We start from the raw sequence: 23389 nt of genomic DNA, 5'->3' as shown, positions 1-23389 counted from the left end.
TAGGTACCTACATGAGGTTCGATTCCAACTTTACAAAAGTCTTTTAATATGAGAATTTTCTTAAAAAAAGTTAAACTTATTTGTAAGCCACAATGTTAGGCTACGGTCCCGCCCCCTGGGCAGTATGGTCTCAGGCAGACATTCCCACGTGAGGCGGCTACCTGCGCCCGCGCCGTCCACGCAGCTCGCGTTACACCGCGCAGACTGACAGCCACATTGTGCGCGCGGACACACATTCACCACCTGACTATATTTCTACCACCAAAATAACCGGACAATACACGTCACATTATTGTATTGTCGTCCTGAGAGCGGCGTTGACACGACCAGCTTTGTTCACGTGCTGGTTGACTATTGATGGCCACGGTCTAAGACGATCCTTACAATGAATATTTGGGTTGTACAGAGCGTCTGTGGCATAGTTCACACGTTTGCCGGGCAATACATTTGTAGGGTATTATTTAAATAATAATAAATAATAAAAATATTTATTTGACCATAAAAAATAATAAAAATATTTATTTGACCATAAGAACAACAAACTTAGGACAATAGATTAAAAACTACTAGACAGTGGATCTTTATTATAGTTATTATACATAGCACCACGCCTGTAACCTCGAAGGGGTAGGCAGAGGTGGTAGTATATATACCTAAACCCACTCCTTGCCAGCTATGTTTACAGCGATAATGGTCGTAGTTCTATACGTAGGTACTTTGATTTGAAATACCATACACATACATAATACACATCAATATCGTTACTGCTGGATAGTAGGTGAAGTCTTAGTCATGATACCGGTGATTAGGTCGTAGTACCTTTCCTTACCGTGTCTACGTAACACCTATCTACTATTAGCGTTTGCTCTACAAATATTTTTCATCAATTTAACTTTATCAGCTCTCTACATGTTCACACCAACGAAACTCTTCTGCTTTAATGTTAAATTAGTTACATGAAAAGCGATAAGTTTTTAAAAATAATTAGCTTTCCACCAGCGATTGCGTTTGTGCGACTCCTGTACTTATAAGTAGTTTCAGATTTTTTCTGTTTGTGACCTATTTTCGTAATTTTGTAATTTTTCTTTTAATAAAAACGTTCTACAAAGAAGAAGACTTAATAATAAGATGACTAAAATCGATGAAGTAGTTCTTCGGTTACGACGTCGTGTCCTAGAGAATTAGGTACCTAAGTATTCAATTTTATAAATGTACAAAAATCTTTGTACATAGCAGATAAGAAAACCTGACAGTGAGATCAACCATAATGAACAACCACTCCGAAGCCTTATTGTATCAATTGAGAAAGCAAAGAAACTGTGATATTTACGAATAATTTTATTTAGTTCATAGTTTGGCGAATATTTATGTTCGATTGTAGATAAGCTAGTACGTCCCTATAGATTCTTAACATCAGAAAATCATGTCCAACATTTATTCGGACATAGTAAATTCTGACAAAATAAATTATTAAGTAAATTGTCACCAATAACTCGCAACGACTCAATTTTGCGGGGACTGCGGCCTTAAGGACACAATTTACCTAATATAGAGGTATTTTGATCTCGGTTCATCTAGCTTTCAGAACTCTACCTAAAATCTTAATTTATTTTTTGTAAGTAAATTAATGTATTTGTCTGCAAGTCATCAAAGTTGATGGTAGGGCTGGCAGAGGAAGACCGAGAAGGACTTACGATGATCAAATTGGAGATGTCCTTAGAAAAGGTTAAATACGATCTACTCTGAACCGGCGTGCGTGTATGAAGCGATTGATGAATGTGGAGGAAGCAAGAGAAGTGTGTCAGGATCGAAGCAAATGGAATTCTATAGTCTCTGCTTACTCCGGTGGGAAATAGGCGTGAGTTTATGTATGTATGTGTAAGTCATCAAACGCAGTAACGCATCAGTCATCCCGTGATCATGGCACTTGCAACAGTGTCGAAATATCGGGAGTCTCATATCCCCATTTAAACGCGGTAAGAACCCGTTATTATGTGCTTTAATTATCAAACGCAGTGTAGCTCTTTCTATCATGCCACGACTACGAGTTCAAGTTATTGTTTACAGGTAATAGGTAATACGATTAGCATTTTGCTACAGGAAATGTTTATTCGTCATGTTGTCATTTTACGACTTCAGGGGACGCCGTAGGAGAATTGATTAAGCTTACTTAAATCTACTTTAACTGGGTGAATACCTATTTGTAACTTTTAATAAAAAATATGCATTAAATGATTAAATGGTGATATTATGTCTCAATTAGTAATAGGTATCTTTAGATTTAAGTATTACCTATTCATGTTCATGTTGTGTAAGAAGATTTTATAAAAGACACTTAATGTAAAACGATGAAATCACATGCACTAAGTTTTTATTTTATTTTATATTCCGTTAAGTGCAAGTTGATTAAATTAAACGTAAAATGTACGTTTCGTTTTGTCGGTGTAGAGACAAAATACTTGGTCAACTAAAAGTATCCAGAAACATACCTACATAATTTTTTAATGTTATAAATTTATTTTGATGAACATAATTAATTTTATATTTTAACACATAAGCCATCGACATAACATACCTAAACTCACGACTCTACTCCCAATTTGGGGTAGGTAGTCAGAGGTGCATGATGGTTGATGTTGAAATGCTACAAAAAATTTTTTTGTTAACTTACTTAGTAGCTAATCATAATCCTATATTTTTTAAACAACAGTATGAATAAATAAATTGAGTGGTTACTAAGTTTTTTTTAACGTTTGTATTAAATTTTGAATTTAGTTGATTTATCTACATTAAATATAACATTTTGTATGATTTATTAATTCATTTCTATGGTGCAGATTTATTAAATCCAGTCAAAAATGTCCATTCAAATGTAAGGAACAAATACCAACACCTGTCATTTCATTTTACTTCCTTTTCTCCCATGATAATTTTTCAGTCTTTTCATTAGACGTAAGTGCTCCGATTACTTATAATAGTATTGAGGTGAAAGAAGAGCGGACGTGTAATTAATACGTAAATGAATGTGTGTGAGGGTGTGTGCGTATGTGTGCGTAGTACATGCGAGTGCTGCGCGGGACCCGGTTGTTTCTGCCACCCCGTGCCCCGCCGGCTCTATTCATTTCTTACAATTAATCAAAATTAAATCAACCCCGCTCCAAACAACTCATTCTCAAATCTACAGACCCCATTTTACAGTCGGATTTCAGTTCGCGGCGTACGGAGTAGGCGTGTCCCGCGCGAAGAAATCTGGCCAATAGAGTGCGGTAACAAAATATCCGTATTGGCTATTAGGAGGCCCCGCCCGGGTGGGGTGGAGGGGGTCGCGGGAGAAGAACGTCTCTAGTGAGCGGCGCGTGCGCGCAGGCCCGACGTTGCGGTGCCGAGCGGGTAGCGGCCGCCGCCACTCAGACGCGCTCCGACCGCCGCGGCGAGCGCTCACGTTAACACTACCCCTAACATACGGTTTTCACGCATTTTCCGGACGCGGAAAACCCCTCGCGTCAACTCCGAGCCTAAATTCGAAGGTCTAATTTTTTGTTTCGCATTTCAAAAGCAATTACAGTGTCATTTTAGACTTTAACATTAGTATAGTGCATTGTAGAGAAATAAACTTTCGAATATTAGTCTTATTTACATTAATATAAGACTTAAGTAAATTGTGATACTTTCTAATAAGAAAAGAGAATATGAGTAGCGGAGCGATGTAAGGCATTATCCAGACCGAGAGGAGTAAAACGAACGATGCAAGCGATGAGCGCGAACACCAGCGCGCCGCGTGCGCCGCAACGCTCGCCGTTTGCGATACAGGAGCTGCTCGGCCTCTCGGACAACAGGGAATCTAGAGACCGGTACTTTGAGAACCGCGATGGAGACAGAGTCCTGAACCTGTCTGAGAGCCGAGAGCCGCGGAGTCCTTACACGCCGCAGTTCCCGCTGCCGGCATCGGTGGCTAGCCGGGTGGCGTACGCCGCCGCATTCAACGCGCAAGCCGCCGTCGCCGCCGCCTTCCTGCCGGGGCCACCGCTACTGCACCCACCACCTGGTGAGTACTAACTCTTAAACTTGTTCGGAGTAACTACGCCTGTCTGAATTATGACTTTGAAAGAAAGAATCCAAAAAGTTGGCATTTTTATACCACTGTCGTGACATATCCACTAGCAAAAGTTTCGTTACAGTTCCTTTCTACCTTTATAAGCAAGCAAACTACAAAATGACTAAACATAGTGTAAATCTCTATATACCTATAATATTGCTCTACATAGTTTAATAATAAAGCATTATGTATGCAAACAAAAACACTGTTCAAGATTTGTAATTTTCTACATTTATTTATTTCTTCAAACAGTTTAAATAATACTTGACATCGCTTCCATAAACCTACCTAATACTTTTTATACGAACAACCTTTTGAATGATATAATCAAGACTCTTTACTCGTCGAGAGCGTAAAGACTGCGGCCGCAAGTGTGCTAAGGCTATGTCGTAGAGTGTGGCATTGTGCGGTGGTGTCTGGGGTTTAATTAGCGTTTTTTTATAATAATTAGCGTGTGTGCGACGGGACAATGCGTCGCGCCGCCGCGGCTCGGGTTACCGCCGGTGTGCACCGCGCTTTATCTCTTTGTCTCCTCTTCACGCATTAATTGGCCTTTGATGATGATCAACAATAAATCTATAAGGAGGTTCTGTATTCATTCCACGCCGAAAGGAGGTTTCGTAGATTAGCGAGAGGTAGTCGTCAAATTGTTTAAGCTTAAATGTAGAGTCGTTGTGAGTACGCTTTAAATATAAGAAAAAAGCAAGTAATTAATAGGACTATTATTAAGTACTTATATATTTAATGAAGTCAAATTATATTTAGGTATAATATCTGCACGTTGGTAACTCCTAGGTATGTTAATAAGAACCTTAAAAAGGAAGCTAAAATACAATATCGAAATACTTATCTAGTCGCCGTACGAATAAATGTACCTAATTCAATGCAATTGTAATTCAATTAATATTATTTTTTATTTATAAAGAGATTACCCTAGACTTAAGATTTGCACGTAAGAAAGCTGTTTGCTGTAGGCATACTTACATACAACCTACATCTGTAATACATTTCGAAACATTATAATGATTAAATAGTCATTTATGTAAGTAGGTAATTCTGTAAACAGAATAATGTTCTTAATATAAACATTTAAGTTCCATCTATTCTAATCCATTCCATCTAAAAATTTAAAGCATAACGTAGTACATAGGTGTAAGTAAAAATAGTATTTCGCATGATCAGTTGCCGTCGGGCGCGCACTCCGCGGCGGCGGCTTGTGTGAATAAATAAAGTACTAGTAAAAATAAATAAAGTGCAGGTAAAAGGCAGAAAACAAATATTATATTGTTATTAAATTTAAAAAAATATGTTTATTTTTAAACAAAGTTTTTTTAATTATTTTTTTTAAATAGTAGTTTTTTTTCTTGTACCTATTCTTCTTTTTTTTGTTGTCGTAGTGTTGCCTGGCTGTAACTTTTCATACCTTTTGTTATTCCGTTATTTTTTTTTAAACAAATTCTACATACATGTTAATTACATAAGTTGTGCACGTCTGTAATTGGTGCAAACACTAGTACTAGCCTTAAGAAAGTTTTATTAATTGTTGTGTTTGTACTGTTGATGTGCCTAATAAATAAATAAAAAAAAAATAAAAAAATTACGTGACTTATTGTAGGTAAATTTTGTTGCATAGCACATTAACTTGGCCGGATAAATGGTGGGTGCTGAGGGCTCTCACCCGGTACAAAATTTACTACAACAGGCCTGAGGGTGCCCAATTTTGCATAGAGAAGAAAGGTAGTGGTAGGTACTATAATGATGTTCCATTTAATATGTATTTGAACAGAAGTAGGCGTCACAAACATACATATTCATATATTCTCTCCAAATAAACCTTTACCTACTTACTAATTTCAATAATTACGGTAAACAGGCTACCTATATTACTAATTATGTTTGTCTAGCTGTCAAGAAAATATCGTAGGTAATTTGCATCTAATAAGCATGATATGATAAGCGCTCTCCATTAGAATATTGAGATAAACTTATGTCGTACGTAAACCATTAAAACAAATCTAAATGGTGTTTAGCGAGGGTTTATTTAATGTAAGTTTACTTAATAAAAAGTATTGATATAATAAAAGTTTACTCATAATTAGCAATCAATAGTAGCGCTAAGTAGGTAATTGACAAGTAACTAGATAATTTCTTGTTATATAAACGTACTTAATATGAAATTATCAGTGTATAAATATTATTTGCATTTAAACTATTGATGCAAGAGACCCGTGCCCAGAAGTAGGGCCTATATTAATCTACTTATTTAAGTATGTATGTTACTTAAAGTGTTCATAGCGTTAAGCTGTAGCTACATTAGAATTATAATAATAAATTACACCTACAGTAGAGACATTTTATATAGTGAAATTCTATTTTAAAAGTTAGTAAGAGATGGTTATTGAAACATCCCGTACTCTGTGTCAAACTAATCATGATTATCATATTATGAACTGAGTAGAATCGACATAAATATGGTTCATAACACGCCATGGTGCTCTCTGCTCAGCACGGTGAGTCGGTGGCGCGGTGTAAAGCTGCAGAGAGACAAAAGCTCGCTCGCAGCCGCCGCCGCCGCCCGCCGCGCGCCCCTGTTATTACTACATATCTGGAATATAATAATATATACCATACCAAACATACAGACAGTTTGTTATTACTAATTCACGTAGGCCTGTTTTATTGAAAAAATAACCAAAATATTAGGTTACTTGGGAACATATTAAGCAACTATAATATGTAGTTAATAAAGGATACCAATATTAAGAGTGATTGTAAGTGGCTCTACCTGCCCTGATAGGGGTAAGGTATGAGTCGTATATATGTTCAACACCTTGTAGTTTAAGGGACACAAAATTACAATACAAAAGCGCTTTATTGCACTTACAAACAATTTATGTGAAGACAACTAGAAAAACTGCTTCTAACTAAGTATTTAACATAGATACGTTAGCAAACATCTATATGGAAAAAAGGATATTATAGCAGAAAATTTCATATTTAAGTTTTTTACACATGACATAAGATAGGTGTTTTGAACAAAATACCCAGTCTCCTAAGTCCTAAATTATAATGTTTGCTACAGATTGGGAACACATTTTGATAATGCATAATGTTTATGGCAGGCATCGAACCAGTGCAACAAATAAAAACAACATCAAGATAATATCTGTTAGGGCTGCAGAACCTCGTGAGCAATGACAATAATATTGTAAGACATAACCAAGCTCTAGCATCCTGCAACCAGCCGTGCTTACATCCCGTCCAGATCCCGACCTTCACTTCAAGTCCCGAAACCTGTGAACGGAATAATAATATGTGTTCGATGGCATCACAGCACACGTCACTCGACGACACCTCTTACAAAACGAAGACATCGCAGCTTTGTGCCGCGGCTCACACCTCACATAATGGACCCTTTGTGCCGTACAAAGACGACCAGAATAAAGCGCACTTGTTCACATTTTGTCAGTTTGATAAAGGGTTAGTGGATATCCTCCACCGCTCAATGGCACAAATTAGTGGTCACTTGTTGAAGGAACCACAAAATGCTGATTGTTTTACGTGCGATCGCATTGTCTGCCACTTGTGGCTCGAATTACTCCTGTTTTGATAACGTCCTTAGTGCTTAGATGAGGTCCACCTTAGAATAAACATTCCGTCTGTCAGCTTCGACTTGTTGTTCAAGTTTATTTACTTTTCTGGTTTTTTTATTTGGGTTCTTCTGAATAATTGGTGTCACATCTTTATTTTTATAATAAACCCTGTTTAGAACTGAGTTCTTTAAAGTCATGAAGATGAAATATATTTTTTCACTCGCATATCCAAAGATTCATTATGAACACCATTTTACCAGATTGCTTTCTATTATGCTGTCGAAATGTGAATCCTATGCCAGTGATGAGAGAAGCAACCCAAGTTTGCTCCATCCATCATCAGTGAGATTCTGGTCAATTCATTAACACATAAACCTACTTTGAGTTATTCAATCAATCTTTATTTGCCCCCAGGGCGGTAGTTAATATCGCGTCTCAGTCGTGATGACAAGCATGCAATTCCAATTCAGACCTTGTACTATTGTGTTTGTACGCCTACAATGCAGTAAAATGCGTGAAATTGGGCACCAGTGGCCGGGGCAATGTTTGCGAGGCTGTGTCGGCAGTGCCTGGTAATGTTATGGGGCTGTGTCTCGGTGTTCCGTATCGATCCGCAGCTCCACAAATTAGACAAGCACATTAGCGAGTATTAGCGCCGCGGCCGACGGACCCCTGCTTAACATCACCACACACTACCCATCGCGGATAGCGCAGTATCGCTTTAGCTCTAACTTGCCCATATATCTAAATACTAATCCCTATATGTAAAAGACAACTTTAATTGTAAACAGAAGCTGAAACTTGTTGTAACTTTGATTATAAGTAAAAGAGTTTCAAAATGAAAATTAATACGTGTGTTCTTTTTCAACTCTAATGAGAATCTCATTGGAAATAAGTATAAAAACAATCTCACTAGATTATTGTGATTCTGCATATATTCGACTTACTAGAAAAAAATCAAAACCGAACACGATGAATTAAGTAATCAAACCTTATAAGGTAATACGGGCATGGAAATATCTGTAGTAGGTACAGCAATATTATGGCATTATTACCTATACTTTATCCAATGAAATCTAGTAATAATGTTAAAAGAGCAAGATTCCCTATCGTACGCGGTGAAGCAGCGACTTTACCCGAAAGGGTGGGTATTGGTTAGCGGCCGCTCGACAACGCCACACATATGGAGTGTGGAATGTATGGAACACTCACACACACACACACACACACACACACACACGGCTCAGACGTCATACATCACGGGCGCTGTGTGAGTGCCGTTAACCCTTCCACAGGAACCAGTTTGTTGACATACGGTGCAAGGTACGAGGGTAGCGGGCACGAAGTCTTAGTAAATTGCAAACGTTTCAGAATTATTATTTTTTTCAATTGGATATTATATCGCGTTTGATCTCATTTTTACCTGTTTATTGCTTTTGACTTAGCTGGGACACTGCTCTATATTTGGACATAACACATAAATGATTGTCATAATACAAGTAGGTAGGTATAATGATTTATCTAAAGGTGATTCGATTACCAGTCGTGACAACTTTCATTTAATTGTCGTCTGCCAATATGTTATTATTGTAGCTGTAAAAATACTGAATCCAGATTCTATTTTGTCCTTACTATCATAATTCTAATTTATATCGCTATTTTATTCTCTGGACGAATTTTTTGAAGACAGCTATGTTTAGTTCACGAGAACAGTTCACTCAATGCATGACTTAACTAAATCACCGAATGACGAACAGAACCGAACTTAAGAACGACTTAAATCGATTATAACGATCGATTATTACAACGAATGAATCGTTACATATTGCATGTCATTATTTGCATGTTCTTTTATTTTGTGATGTGTAATTAATGTAATGACAATTTAATTTATTAGTACTTAATGATTGACATATTTAAATTATCAATTTTATTTAATTATTATTATTATTTGCATGTTATAATTTAAATAACTAAATATATAAGTAGACCAAATGTTAAATGCTGGAAACTGTACCATTTTTATTGCAAATAAATGAATTATGAATTTCCAAGATGAAAAGTCCAGAGGAATGTTTGAATAAACTGATACATACATACACACATACATACATAAACTCACGCCTATTTCCCACCGGGGTAAGCAGAGACTATAGAAACAAACTGATGCTATCTGTAAACGTAGGTAAGATATCGAAATGCTTCACTCTTTAAGCAGTTTCAGTGCAAATATCTCGTATAACAGTTACAAAATAGAAATAATTTGTAAACATTACAATTCTACGCTTCAGTGTGTGGTATGAGGAGTGCGCGAAGCCGTCGCCGGGTGTTTGTGCGAGGTGCGAACTCTCCACTACATACTCCAGCGGTACCCACATTGGCGTGCTGCCGGTACCGAGTGTATCGGCATACAGACCTTACCGCTATCGTACCAACCGTACCGGTACCTTACCGAGCCTACCGGCATCGTACCGGAGCGACACCATGCTGGTAAGAGTACTGTTGAGACTGCATACGTATGAAAAGATCGAGAAAAGCAAAACATTATAAGCTGATTTTAATATTGAACGAAACTGATTTAAAAAAAAAAAACAACAGAACATGACAAGTATATTTAAAATCAAAACTTAGGACGTCGTTAACAAGTACCTTCCAAACAATTGAGTAGTAAATTAATACTGTTTGCTAGTAACCACTATTCTTAGGAGGCTATTTCTTATTACAGTCATGTTTCATGAGTGGTGAGGAACGAAAGTAAACTTACAATTCTCCATATTGTTTATCATCCCAGATAAGTTGTAGAATTCGAAACAATCTCAAAATGTCTAGCACATTTCATCTCGCCTTCCATTTATAAACGTCCTTTGGTAAAAGTATTTTGTGGATATGTTTCATAAGCATTACTATTTTTACTACTAATGTTTATTATTTTCGTAGAAGAGGTTGAGAATTGAGTTTTGGAAGAATAAACTAACTTATCAGGCCTTAGTTGGCCACTGGCGCTGCTGTATTGGGTCACTTAGTATAATTATATTGGCATTGTCTTCTTGAATAGAATATTGATAATATTCGAGCACGGCAACATTAAACCAAAATAGGTACTATTTTAATAAAATTACAACAATTTTCCTCTAATCGATTTCGAATAGCCTACAATGACTGCATCTACGGGCCTTCTTTTTGTATTTTTTTTTTATTTATTTGATAAACTTTGAGTATACAGTTTTGACGCATAGCATCGCTAAACCAGGAATGGTTTGTCTCGATGCTAGGTTTCCTGTCATTGGTCAATGTCAATAAGTTATGGAGTAGTATTAAAAAGTAAAACAGTAGTATGCGTGCGAGTGTGAGTGGAGTGTGGGGGTGTGTGAGGGAGTGAGGGGAGTGGGGGAGTGCGGGGCGCGCCTCGACACCTCCGCACAAAGCCGCGCCGCTAATAGCTAGTTTCACACCACTACCCGCGCACACCCGGATTTGCTTCCGGCGAATTTCCTTACAGCTTAATTGAAATTAAATACAGTGTATATACTACCTTAGTGGGTATATAGATTCAATACGTATTTCCTGGTATATTTCCTTTTACCATGATAACATATGATGGAAATATTTAATGAGATATTCATATTTAGTTGGTATCGTCCCGCTACCCACACAGTGGGACACACTGTGGACCTACCTACAGGTACAATTTTGAGTCTGGATGTTTTCCGAGATAGAAAAGTAGTTAACAGGCTTTTCATATTGTGAGAGACATGAAAAGAATGGGGGCATAAAAATAATTAAATATTTTGTTCGATATAATTAATGTCTGTTATTTTCTAACAGGTTCAATCATGTTTTGTTTTTTACTAATTAAAAACTGGAGTTTTTCTTTTTTACTGGGGTTGCCTGGAAGAGATTGCTACTTAGCAATAAGGCCGCCTATTGTACTAATTCTATTTCTCTTTTGTTTTTTCCTGTTTGTGCAATAAAGTATTTGTTATGTTATGTTATGTTATTTCGTTATACTATGTGCAGAACAGGATTCAAACATTACAATTAAAGTGTATTTTTATCTTCTAGCGTGAATCGCTGTTTGCAACATTCCGACAAACGAATCTCCAATATTCATATATTTAGCAAGCAAGCAAACATCTCCCGCGCATTTTAAACTAAATCAACACTTATTTTCCGCCGCCAGGGTTGAAATTCATTTGGCTAGGTTTCAGCCTCCTCCCTATGTTCTAATTAGCCTGAAAACGTAAAAGCTCGTTGAAGAGCGACTTGAGACCGTGTGACGCGGTGATAGAGTGCACCTTGCAGTGTAGGCAGCAATAATGGAGGATACTCGACCTCTCCGTCACCGCTTCTGTTTTTTTTATTTCAATAATAAACTTAGACATTTTAAGAAATCGTAGAAAATGTGTCTTGGAACTTTGTGTGAAGGACTTCTAGAAGAAGAAACATGCTATAAGTTGGAGGAAGCGAGCCCCACTCCTTAATATTTTTTTTTACTTTGTAGTTTAGTCGTGCATTTAGTTTTACATTTTCGTTGAGGTATTTCTCTCTTTTTCTCTTCTTAGAATCAGAAAACAGAATCATTTATTCAACGTAATTATCATGGAGAAACTTGTTGAAGGTCAAAGGAAGCTCTTGTTGAAGGAAAAAATTGAAATACTCGTGAATAAAAAAATATTACCTAGGTACCTATCTAATAGTTTGCAAAAAAAGAGAAGGTGCAGGTCGTGTCGTATCGGGAGGTGAATGTTTTGGCGGGAAGAAGAGGGGAATGGCGATTACTCCACCGACAAGAGCGCAGCTCTTAAATAGAGAGAGAGAGAGAATAGTTTGCACCATTTTATTATTCTAATAAATATCTACTCATCTCAATATTATAATTTAATCTGGCATCCTCACAGCAGCTCGCGAAATGGTTCACTCTTAATTACGTCATTCCGAATAACTGGATCAAGGCTCTCTCAACATTTATTTTATGACAATCATTTACATAAGCACGCGAGCACATCCATCGCCGCGTGACTATACGTCCGCGACCCGTACGTCGGAGCGTACGGCGCGATGAACAGCGCTCATAACGACTCCATAAGCAGATCATAGCAGAATTAAATAACTCATTGAAAATAAGCGCCCAATTTATATTCAGCCCATTTTCATAATAGGACTCGTTTCAGGAGAAAAAGAGATGGACATAACACAAGATTGCTAGCGAGAGAAAGAGAGGCAAGTACGAGCTTTACGTGCCAAAAGTTAGGTTTATTGGAGTTTTCATTATGTAATGGCGCGAAGTGAATGGATCACTCCACTTATCATACAAATGTGGACGATAATACTTTTATATTGGGATCTTACTTGCTGCTTGCATATTTATTATACTCGTATAGTGCAGACTTTAACAGAGTATGAGATTACGATTGTTTTTAAGGATCCCTTAATATTAACTATAGTAAAAATTATTATCTATCTATCGCCTTTCAGTGTACCTACATATTTATATAATAATATTCACGTGATATATACTGTTCTGGCATGTTACTGAGATTTAGATCATGCATCTAACACTACTTAAGTAGACGAAAGACTTGGCTATAAAAAATATTTTATAATTAACATTATAATAAATAAGTAACTAAATTATATTTAAAAGCAGAGTGAAACAAAGACTGATATTTGCGAGGTGTTGGCCGGAGTATCACTCCTAAACTCCGCTCGGGCCCTCTCCGCCGAAAATCTATACCCTCTCCCCGCGCGCCCTGCGCCCCACACACTCCAGTTTTGGAGTTTTTAACCCGAGATGGCTTAATTTCCTTCTCCCGACGGTTATTCTTCGTTTCTTGAAAAACTCCATTAGAATCGCGCGGAGGCTGCCCGGTACACTCCCGCTTCTACCAAACGTCGACAATAAAGATATATTTTACGCAACACAAACAACAGCGTTCACTACCTGGCCAAACAAATGGCAAGGCTTACTTACGACTCTAGCCCGTCTTATAAACCTTCTTATGTGTTCAAACATATATTCTGGATGAGAAATGATGTGAATATGGAATTTTGAGTAAGATTAAGTAAAGTATATCTAGTAAATATACATAGCGATTGTTAGTAAAGCGGGTTAAAGTCATTATTTAAAAAATCTGTCTAATAAAAAGTAAGACATAATATTTTGTTAAATACTTACAATTAACATCAAAATATTATTTCTTACTTTTTGTTAGACAGATTTTGAGGTCGGTTTAATTTTTGAATTACCTTTTTATTTTTTACTTTTTTAATGTAAACTCGAGTAGGTAACACTGAAAATATTATGTCACCAGGTCCCTACGTTAGAACACCTAAATTAACAGGTCTTATAATAGATTTAATCTTCTGAAGATTGATTTAATGTTTGTCCGACACACCTTTAACCAAATTCTAATTTCCTTTAAATTACGTTTAAATTATTACTTCAATGATCTCTGACGGCAGCATGTCGCCTTCTAACACTACTAAAGGTTTCGTTCATACGAAAGACATCAACGAGTAAATTGTTATTGTTCCATAAACATTTTTTTGACCATAACTTTAAAACTACTAATCCGATTTCAATGAATTATTTCAATAAAAAAAAAATATTGCAATACAATTTTTAGTTTCTGAGAAATGCGTGGACATACATACACAAATATACACACATACATATACACACATAGACTAACGAATACTGTGGAATTTTCATGTTGGATGGCATATAGGTAAGTAATTAATTCAATGGTTATTTAACCAAAATATTTTATTTTTAATGTTCAGCGTGATCTTATGTGTGTGTATGTACTATTATAGATTGTCTTATCAAATGTGGTTTCAAGTCGTCTACTATTTACTTAATCTGCTTAACGCATTAGTGAGTTTACGTATATACATTTAAGTCCATAAATTTCAACTATGTACTTTATTTTTTTGTAATAATTAATATTATCTGCCTGAGTGACTTGATAAATGATAGAGCGAGCGCGAATATCCCGCGGGGGTGAAGTATTCGAAGCAGGAGGTGGCGGGGGTGGCAAATGTTCCGGATTAGCATACCCTCCCCGCCCCGCGCTGCCCCGGCGCCGGACAATGCGTGCACAGAGTACGCGAGTCTTTTGTTTTCAAGAGACCTCCACACCTCAATTACTTAATTCAGACTTAGAAAGCCCCAAACAATATGCGGACAAAAAGAACAACTTTTGGCTTAGTATCGCCCACTAGAAAGGTCAGCGGAAAGGTCGACATTTGAATTTTAACTTTTTTACGCAATTAGTTTTCAAAGGTTGTTGTAAATTGTAAAGTAATTATAGAATAGGTTTTCTCTCACAGACATAATAATTATAAAGGTATGCAGTAAGAGATTCTGCAGTGACCTACAAACGGGGTGGAGACGACTGGCTGTATCTCGGCAAGAATAGCCATTTAATTTGCTTGCATAATTGTAGAGCCGACGCGCCGAGTCAGAATATACTGGAGAAGGTTCCACACAGAAAAACTTAATTTACAAATGGACCTTGTTGTCTGATATATTATGTATAAATAAATTTAAATTGAATTTAAGTATTTGGAATACTTGTGGACTTACTAAGATCAAATAATGTTTGTTACTTATTTATGTTTCAAAACTATATAATACCTAACCTATAATAATAATATAACTATATAATATTTTATACATTCTTGAAAGTTTTATTTTAATATCAGACTCATTTTCTGAACCTCGATTCGATCTAATTTTATTTTTTATCAAAATGTAATCTCTCTCCGAAAAAAAAATCTTAATTAAGCGTTCCTTTTCGTCGTTTCTTTACAATTGCCTTGCGAAATTCTGCGCACTCTTCCAAATGAAATTCCAAATAAACAAAGATTCCCCCAATTAGATGAGCCTGCAGTCACAGTTCTTTAACCCTCATTTCGACTGGCGCTTTTCAAATTAAAGTTAATTAAGATCTCTCAGCCTACCTCCAAATATATGTCTTCTTCAGGGAAAGAATTCCTTGCAAATCGTCCCGGGTCTCCCCGTGTCTCGGGTCTCCCCGGAGTGTCCCGTAAATCGCGGCCGGACAAGCGCGCTCCTTCCGCACTCTCTTAATTACTCAATTACTCTGTGCAGTTGTGGAATTAGTTCACCGCGTGCCTAACGCGCGCTGCGTTTTATTTTATCATCTGCGACAAACTAATGGGGTGTTTGTGTTCGAGTTTTTGTTACAGCTAATAACATGGATTTCGCCATCTAAAATTTTTGATGCCCTTGTAGTTAAAAATGTTTTGTAAAATAATTTGACCTTAAATAAATACATTTTTTAACTCTTCCTGGGACAGTTACGCTAACAGAGTCCTACAAAACGTGGATATCAGGACAAGAGGAGGTAAGACGAAGGATTTTATGGTCTGTGGGGTGAGGGGCAGGGGAGGGGGAGTGTGCGATAAGGGTGCGATTGGCATGCACGTCGCGGGGGGCTCCATAAACACGACGACGTGACTGCTCGGTCGAGCGGAATATATTACACATTACCACTTGTTTCTTGCAGGGTAGACTGAGAACTGAAAGTTCTGGATCTTGCGTTTAGGTATATAGAATCACATTCTCCACTGTACGCACTACACCTTGAATGTTGTTAGGTGAACAAGTATATTGACAAAGAACCGTACACCAAATAAACAGAACTGTGATGAAATACCTCTTTAGATAATGTCTACAAAGTGCGCAGAGAAATGTGAAGTTTTATGTAAATAATAATGCGAAATTACAGATTTATGACCAGGAGTTTGGATCATACCCATACCAGAAGTTTAATATCATTATCTTCACAAACATCAAACGACAACCACTTTCCCAAGTTTAACTGAAGTCGCCGATCAGAAATCTCAAAAAGAAATAAAGAAACATCTTTGCCCTGAACAAATTATTATTTTAATTGCGATTTAAAAGGATTGTATTTAGTTTTCGTTCCTCCGCGGTAGAGCATAGGTCTGGGCTTGCTTTGTCCGGCAATCCAGACCAACTTAATATCTGCGAAGGTTCCACAAAGTGGCGTAATTAGGGCTTTGAGGGAAGGAGGCAGGAGAGGAAGGCTGAATGTGTCTTGTATCGGACTTGCGCAGTCAGTTGACTCATTAAATGCTGCAGAAACTGCGAGGAATGCCTTGAGGTACACTTGGAGGTGTGTCATTTAATAGAATAAGAAAATATTTTTTTATTTTAAATCTCTACAGTGGTTCCTTCATCCACTCATAACCATATCCATAGGTATTGGTTATATTTATCGGAGTTGTTATCTATAAGTTGTCAATCGACAGCTTGCAGCCACGGTAGGTATTGAATTAAATGGAAACATAAACCCAACGTAACTTGACCCTTTCTAAACAACAAATAAACATAGTTCGTGGCGAATGCAGAAAGTTCTTGGTACCCTCCAGACCTATAGACAACAGAGTGCCGCAGCGATTGTGCGAGGCGCGGCGTGGAAGTGGAAACTAATTAGTATGCGCTTGCGCCGCCGGCGGGGCCGCCACCATGCCGCGCCGCCGCCGCCGGCGCTTCCGTCGCGCTCTTTGTACCACCAATTGAACCTCAAACATCGCCTCTCATTTCTTAAACCCACTGATTAAGGCACTGAAAAGTTTCACCTTACTTTTGTGTGCCGAGAAAATGTCTTTCAAATTGAGTTCTTATTACAGTTCATGGTTGGGAAAACGTTTAGTTCTAGAATTTTTGTTATTCCATCATAATATCAGATTGCGTAACGTATAGGAGACAGGAAAAATGGGGGTAACGATATACCCGTCACATTCCCATTCGGATTTGTCTAACAATTAAAAGTTATAGGGTACTTATATAACATTCCAACTTTCATTTAGAGTTAAATCTTTATTTAAAAATTTAATGCTTTTTCAAACAAGTTTACCTGAGTTCAGCAAGATAATAAAGACTTCTCCAATGTAAGATTATTATCAAACGAATGCTATTTTATTGAGTCATTATAAATTGCTTCATCACCACAACGAAAAAAATAACCTCTCACCCTTGCGACGCTACGTCCACTTTACTTAGACCTCCCACAACACTACAATAATATAAATTCTGCAAGAAAAATAAAATAAGAAAACCATTATAAATTGGCAATACAATTCGAATTTCCAAAATAAGTTGACCTGTGTCATTAAGTATATCGACATTTTGGTATTTAAATTTATATTTACGAGAGGGCTCTTCTAATATTGGACCTTGAAGCGGCTGTACGTTTGGCCAGTTCACGGAGAACTGTACGCATGAGTGGTGTTCCCCATTGTGGTCCGGAGCCTGGTGCAGTGCGGGGGGCGAGGGAGGCCAGGCTGGGGTGGTGGAGTGCGTGTACTCACTTCACACGTGGTACAAAGCGGACTAACTGCCTGCTATTAACACTGGTCTACATCTCGACACCCTTCTTCTACTTAGTGATGTACTTTTATTGGGAAAAATATATATTTTATGTTAATTTTATCCCAAGCTTGGTATGGGATAAAATTAAAGTATTTGGTATTTTTAGTCATACAAAAGACATCAACGATATCACTGTTTGCACATAGTACTCTCGAGGATAAAGATAGCGATATAAAATGAAACAGATTTATCAAATCTCCAAATATCAGATAAAAATAAATATAAATCAATCAATCAATAATACTTTATTGCACAACGACATATACAAAGGACATAAACACACGAATAAAAACATAAGCACAATAGGCGGCCTTATTGCTAAACCGCAATTTCTGCCAGGCAACCTTAGGGTGAAAGTAGTTTATGCATTGGAGCACGGGCTGGTGCAATAAACATATGATAACAACGTAACTAAATAATAATAATAATTTTAAAAAAATGTACCCTTATATGCAAAAGAAGGAAGATGAAACTGTAATGTAAAACCTGTCAATGACACCTCCAAAATGAAAGTCTAGTAACTAGTTTATTATAAAGTCATCATAAACGATAATTACCTGTTGCGATTCTGTTTTAGTTCCATCCACTGCTATCCTAACACCTTGCGCCTACTCATCCAATGCTAACCAGTAATGCAATGAAGTGATGACGTCACATTAATTAATCACAAACTTCTTGACTGTATTACTCCCAGCACTAGCGCTCACACCTCGCTCTTCCACTGCAACGCACTCTAAACCACACCTTATCCTTCTCATCATAAGCTGCATAATCCCATAACACATCATCCCACTACCTTCTTAATTAAATAGCTAAGTTTGACCCCTATGGCTATAGAAATAAGTCGTAAAGTAGTTTGTTTTAGCGAGATGATTTGGCAAGAGGGTAGGTTTCGACAGTTTGTAGTTTTGTGATCACTCATTAATATTGTGCTCTTGTTAACGTGCTCTGACTGATTTACTTACTTATCACCACGCTGTCAGCTTTAAGGGGTTGGCAGAAGACGAATGCCAATTATAATGAAAGTTATCTTTGCAGTCTCTTATCAATAACCTTTTATAGAAGATAATTAAAACACATAATAACGGGTTCTTACCGCGTTTAAATCAGGGATATAAGACTCTCGAAGATGAAGAAGACGAAATAGAAGATATTAGAGAGTAGAGACAAAATAACTGTACAGGTAAGATAATTATCGTTCTACTAAGTTCTGTAACTAAAATATACACTTATATATATACCATAATATTATGGTACATACCAACACGCCACGTGTGCTAGAAGGTGATGAGTTATGGTTGGGTCATTGTTAACAATAGGTTAGATGGATAGGTGTATATTTACGTACACATACATATATATAAAATACACCTGTGCCTACCCCTTCGCAGATACAAGCGTGGTACTATGTTGTTATTGTAAAAAAATATATTGACTTGTGGCTGCCCAGCCCGTTATGAATCAGGTACGAGCATGTGTTGTGTCTCCCTGTCTGTTTGTATGTGAGCGGGGATTATAAGTAATATTGTATCCCAACAAAAACATTTTCATGTAAAAATGTTGCCAAGACGAGATCATATCGATCACAATGTCAAAAAGTCATCAGATCTCATGTAGCGCCAAGTTTCTAACTCTACACGTCCTAATTATACAAACTATAAGTTCAAAAACTCAAGCAAAATATGGGGCTTGGCCGTTTCGTGCTGCCGTGCTGCCGTGCCTCCAGATTTGAAAATAAAAAAACAAAGGTATGTAGTTGAACTTAGTTCAGTTATACTTGTTGAAATACCTAGGTACTTAGATGTAAGTATGTTTGATTTTCCGCATGAAGTACGATAATAAATGATAATGCAAACTGCGCTACCTTTGTTACTTTTATAAAAGCAAATGCGGTCTCTGCCGTCCCTGGTGAGAAATTTGCATAATCGTATATCGAACGCATATATTTTATGTCTAGTATTAACTAACTCTTATAAAACGTAAATATTAGTAACATAGCCAGTTATAATCAGTTAATACTACCATAAATATCACTCTTACTACGAATACCAATTATTATTACTACGAATTATAATAATGAATATTAATAAAATCCAATACAGAAACTAGTTTTTCAGTTTACGCTTCTCATAATGACTCAATCCAATACCCGCCAAAACGTTTTTTTTTTCTTAAAAAGTGACGTGACGTTCCTTTTTTGAAATTGCCAACACTAGATAATCTTATTACCGGGTTGCACCGTTATACATATTTTGCGGATTATCAGACAATATGTCACCGAGATGTATCCAAAAATAGTCACCTTTCGCACTGGCGACACTCACTAGAATGATCAGACACGTGGCGTCTATTTTCAGCGTCGAAAGCAGGAGGCCCTGTGGCGCAACGGATAACGCGTCTGACTACGGATCAGAAGATTCCAGGTTCGAATCCTGGCAGGGTCGAAACTTATTTTTGATATTTACATTGTAATAGAAACTTTATTTATCATCTTTACGCCTGTGAATTATTAACAATAAAAAATATCTAAAAATGAATGAACTCTATATTGACATTAGGTAGGTATGTTAAATTATAAATAATATTTTACTTTTTAAAATGTAGCATTACTTAATAACTATAATAAAATGTTACCAAGGAACATTATAACAAAAGCAGTCACGCACATTTATTTCATTCAATATTCTCTCCTATCATTATTTATAATTTTAAATTATAATTTAGTAGGCGTTCTGTTTAACCCCTTCAGTGCCGCAGTACTTTGTTGGCACAAAAGGATTTAAAGTATTTTTTTTTATCCGAGCCGCGACAATGGCCGATGTCTGCCGAACATTGCCGAATACCTGAATGTTGTGACATGACGACACCTTGCCTATTATTCGGCACAAAAGTGTTGTGTCACCTCATTCACAGCCATGCAGCCTTATTGTTGACATTTCCTCCAGACCACAATAGACTCATCTCATCCCATTGAGAACGGCCGATTTCTTCATTGTATTTTTTGTCGTTGCCATTTAAAGGCAGTGAGAAAAAGAATACAATTAATAAGATTTGTTGTTTTTGAGAACACCAGTAGCAAAAACACATTTTTTTCCGTTTTCGGTGATTTCAAAAGTTACTATCTTATTTAATTTGCGAGTTAGGTTTGGATAGATAAATATTGCAGAGATAATTTGACGATTTTGTTGACTGGTGTGCGTTTTTTGTCGAGGTCCGTGTGAAGGGCCGTGAGCGGTGTGGATGAGGAGGATATAATTACGCCGGAGTGTCGTTTCAACAGCTCCTTGTGTTCTTCGCGGAATCTTTTACTTATTTGTGTGTTTAGGCCGTGCGTTGTGCAGTTAAAGGATCTTGCTTATTAATACTAGTGATTTAGCAAAAAACGAACGATACGTTTTAAGAATTCTTCGTGTTCTCTCCCAAGAGTCCTCAAACGCAATTTGTTATAAATAATTTATTAAAGACAGCTTAGCAAACAATAAAATGCAACTAATGATTTTCGGGAAGAAAAGACGAATATTACTTATAAAAAATATGCAGAATAAAGCAATATTTTCCAAGTCTCTCGGCTCTCCGGTGTCAATGACATTAGGGAGTAAATATAAGTATGAACACTGGATTCCTCTTTGTTGAATATCGTTGTTGTCATAATACTACTATCTAAGTATATTTCAATCGTTTCGCAATTTTAATCCTTCCAAAGCTTGTCCCGGGTCTTTGGTGAGTGCTAAATTTTATTAGCGTGTTTCTGTCCAAAATAAATCGCAATAAAATTTCAATTACGCGGTCGGGCCGGTCGGGCCGCGGCGGGGCGGGGCGGGGCGGCGCGGCTCAGCGGCTTTGTCGCGGGATTAGCCGACGAAACGCAGAGGGCACGACACACACCCCGTAATTGGAATACCTCTGCGCATTAGACGGTATTATAACTACCAGCCTACTCCGACCCCCGGCTCTCCCCGCGGGTGCTTACCAAGCAGCGCGTTATGAGGGTTAATGCTACACGTGCTGGGGGTCTCACTAAACTAGTCGTAGAGTGCATAGCGGTTCGCGAGCGCATTCTTGCAGGATTACAACTTTAGCGCGACAGAGCCGGTTTCAATTAACTAACCCCTAAAGTCGATGGGGTATTAATTTATTGCCTTCATAATGGACTACTTGTATTTCATAATCTGTTGGAATTTGGGCTAGTAACTGATTATTTAAGTAGGTGACTACTTCAGATCAGGGCTTTATTAAAGCTGTTTTATTTCTGACTAATTAATTATTTGACTGCCTTTAGACTTTTTTATTACGAAATTGAATAGGCATGATAAACTAATTTAAGTTTTATGAAGTTAGAGTTCTCATACACATACATACATACATACATACATAAACTCACGCCTATTTCCCACCGGGGTAAGCAGAGACTATAGAATTCCATTTGCTTCGATCCTGACACACTTCTCTCGCTTCATACACGCACGCTGGTTCAGAGTAGATCGTATTAAACCTTTTCTAAGGACATCTCCAATTTGGTCAATGCAAGTCCTTCTCGGTCTTCCTCTGCCAGCCCTACCATCAACTTTCACTTTATATACCGCTTTTGCAATTTTATTATCATTCATCCGCTCTGCGTGGGCGTGTTTAGAGTTCTTATAAAAGCTAATAAGTATACCTACATACTTACCTAATTGCTTTCGATGCTGGTTTTGTTTACTCTTAATAAAAAAGATGTCTAGGTTAGAATAGTAAACAACATATCTACGTATCGTGTGATATAATGTTGTTAATTGTACCATATTGTAGGTACGGCCATCGCGGGTACATCACATTGTGATGCAAGGCACGTCCCCACTTTGTCGTTGAAGGGCTATCAAATTACCCGCTAGAAACTGGGACATTGTTCACTACATGTTTTAAACGTATGGAAGAAGTCCGTAGTGTTTATAAAAAATATTCGTCTATAAAGTCCATTGGCATTATTAGGTAAGTAAGTGTGTTCCTCTCTATATTAAATAATTACAGCAAAAAGTAGTAGTCTAGTAGAATACTTGCTCACGAAAACACTTCGTAAGTACTTATTTAGGCCGGCAAACTGCAGTCTCAAATCTTCACAAGGATTAATTAAATTCTTCATTTTGCCTTTATGTTACACAGCACGTGAGACCTCAATTGACATTTTGTAAGCGAACAAATAGGCAAGTTTCCAACTAGTCAAATCAATTACTTTTTACTAAACGTTAAGTTAAAACATTAAGGAGCATTAAACGTTGAGGAGCTCGGTGGTGCAGC

The 23389-nt window shown here is 37.2% G+C and overlaps 1 protein-coding gene and 1 non-coding gene across 2 annotated transcripts in view; both read left to right on the top strand.

Annotated features, from left to right (window-relative positions):
• Positions 1-3744: 3744 nt before the first annotated feature.
• LOC126373488 (visual system homeobox 2-like) overlaps positions 3745-23389 on the top strand; it is a 99205-nt gene continuing 79560 nt past the window's right edge. The window contains exon 1 of the mRNA XM_050019643.1: positions 3745-4045. Coding sequence (XP_049875600.1) covers positions 3745-4045 — 301 coding nt within the window. The remainder of the gene's footprint in view (positions 4046-23389) is intronic.
• On the top strand, positions 20487-20559 carry Trnar-acg (transfer RNA arginine (anticodon ACG)). Its single transcript has one exon. It is a non-coding gene; the product is annotated as a tRNA-Arg (tRNA).

The sequence above is a fragment of the Pectinophora gossypiella genome, chromosome 15 (assembly GCF_024362695.1).
Source record: "Pectinophora gossypiella chromosome 15, ilPecGoss1.1, whole genome shotgun sequence".
NCBI classification, from domain to species: Eukaryota; Metazoa; Arthropoda; class Insecta; order Lepidoptera; family Gelechiidae; genus Pectinophora; species Pectinophora gossypiella.
Note: the sequence above shows the minus strand (reverse complement) of the source record. Positions and strands in the feature narration are given on the sequence as shown.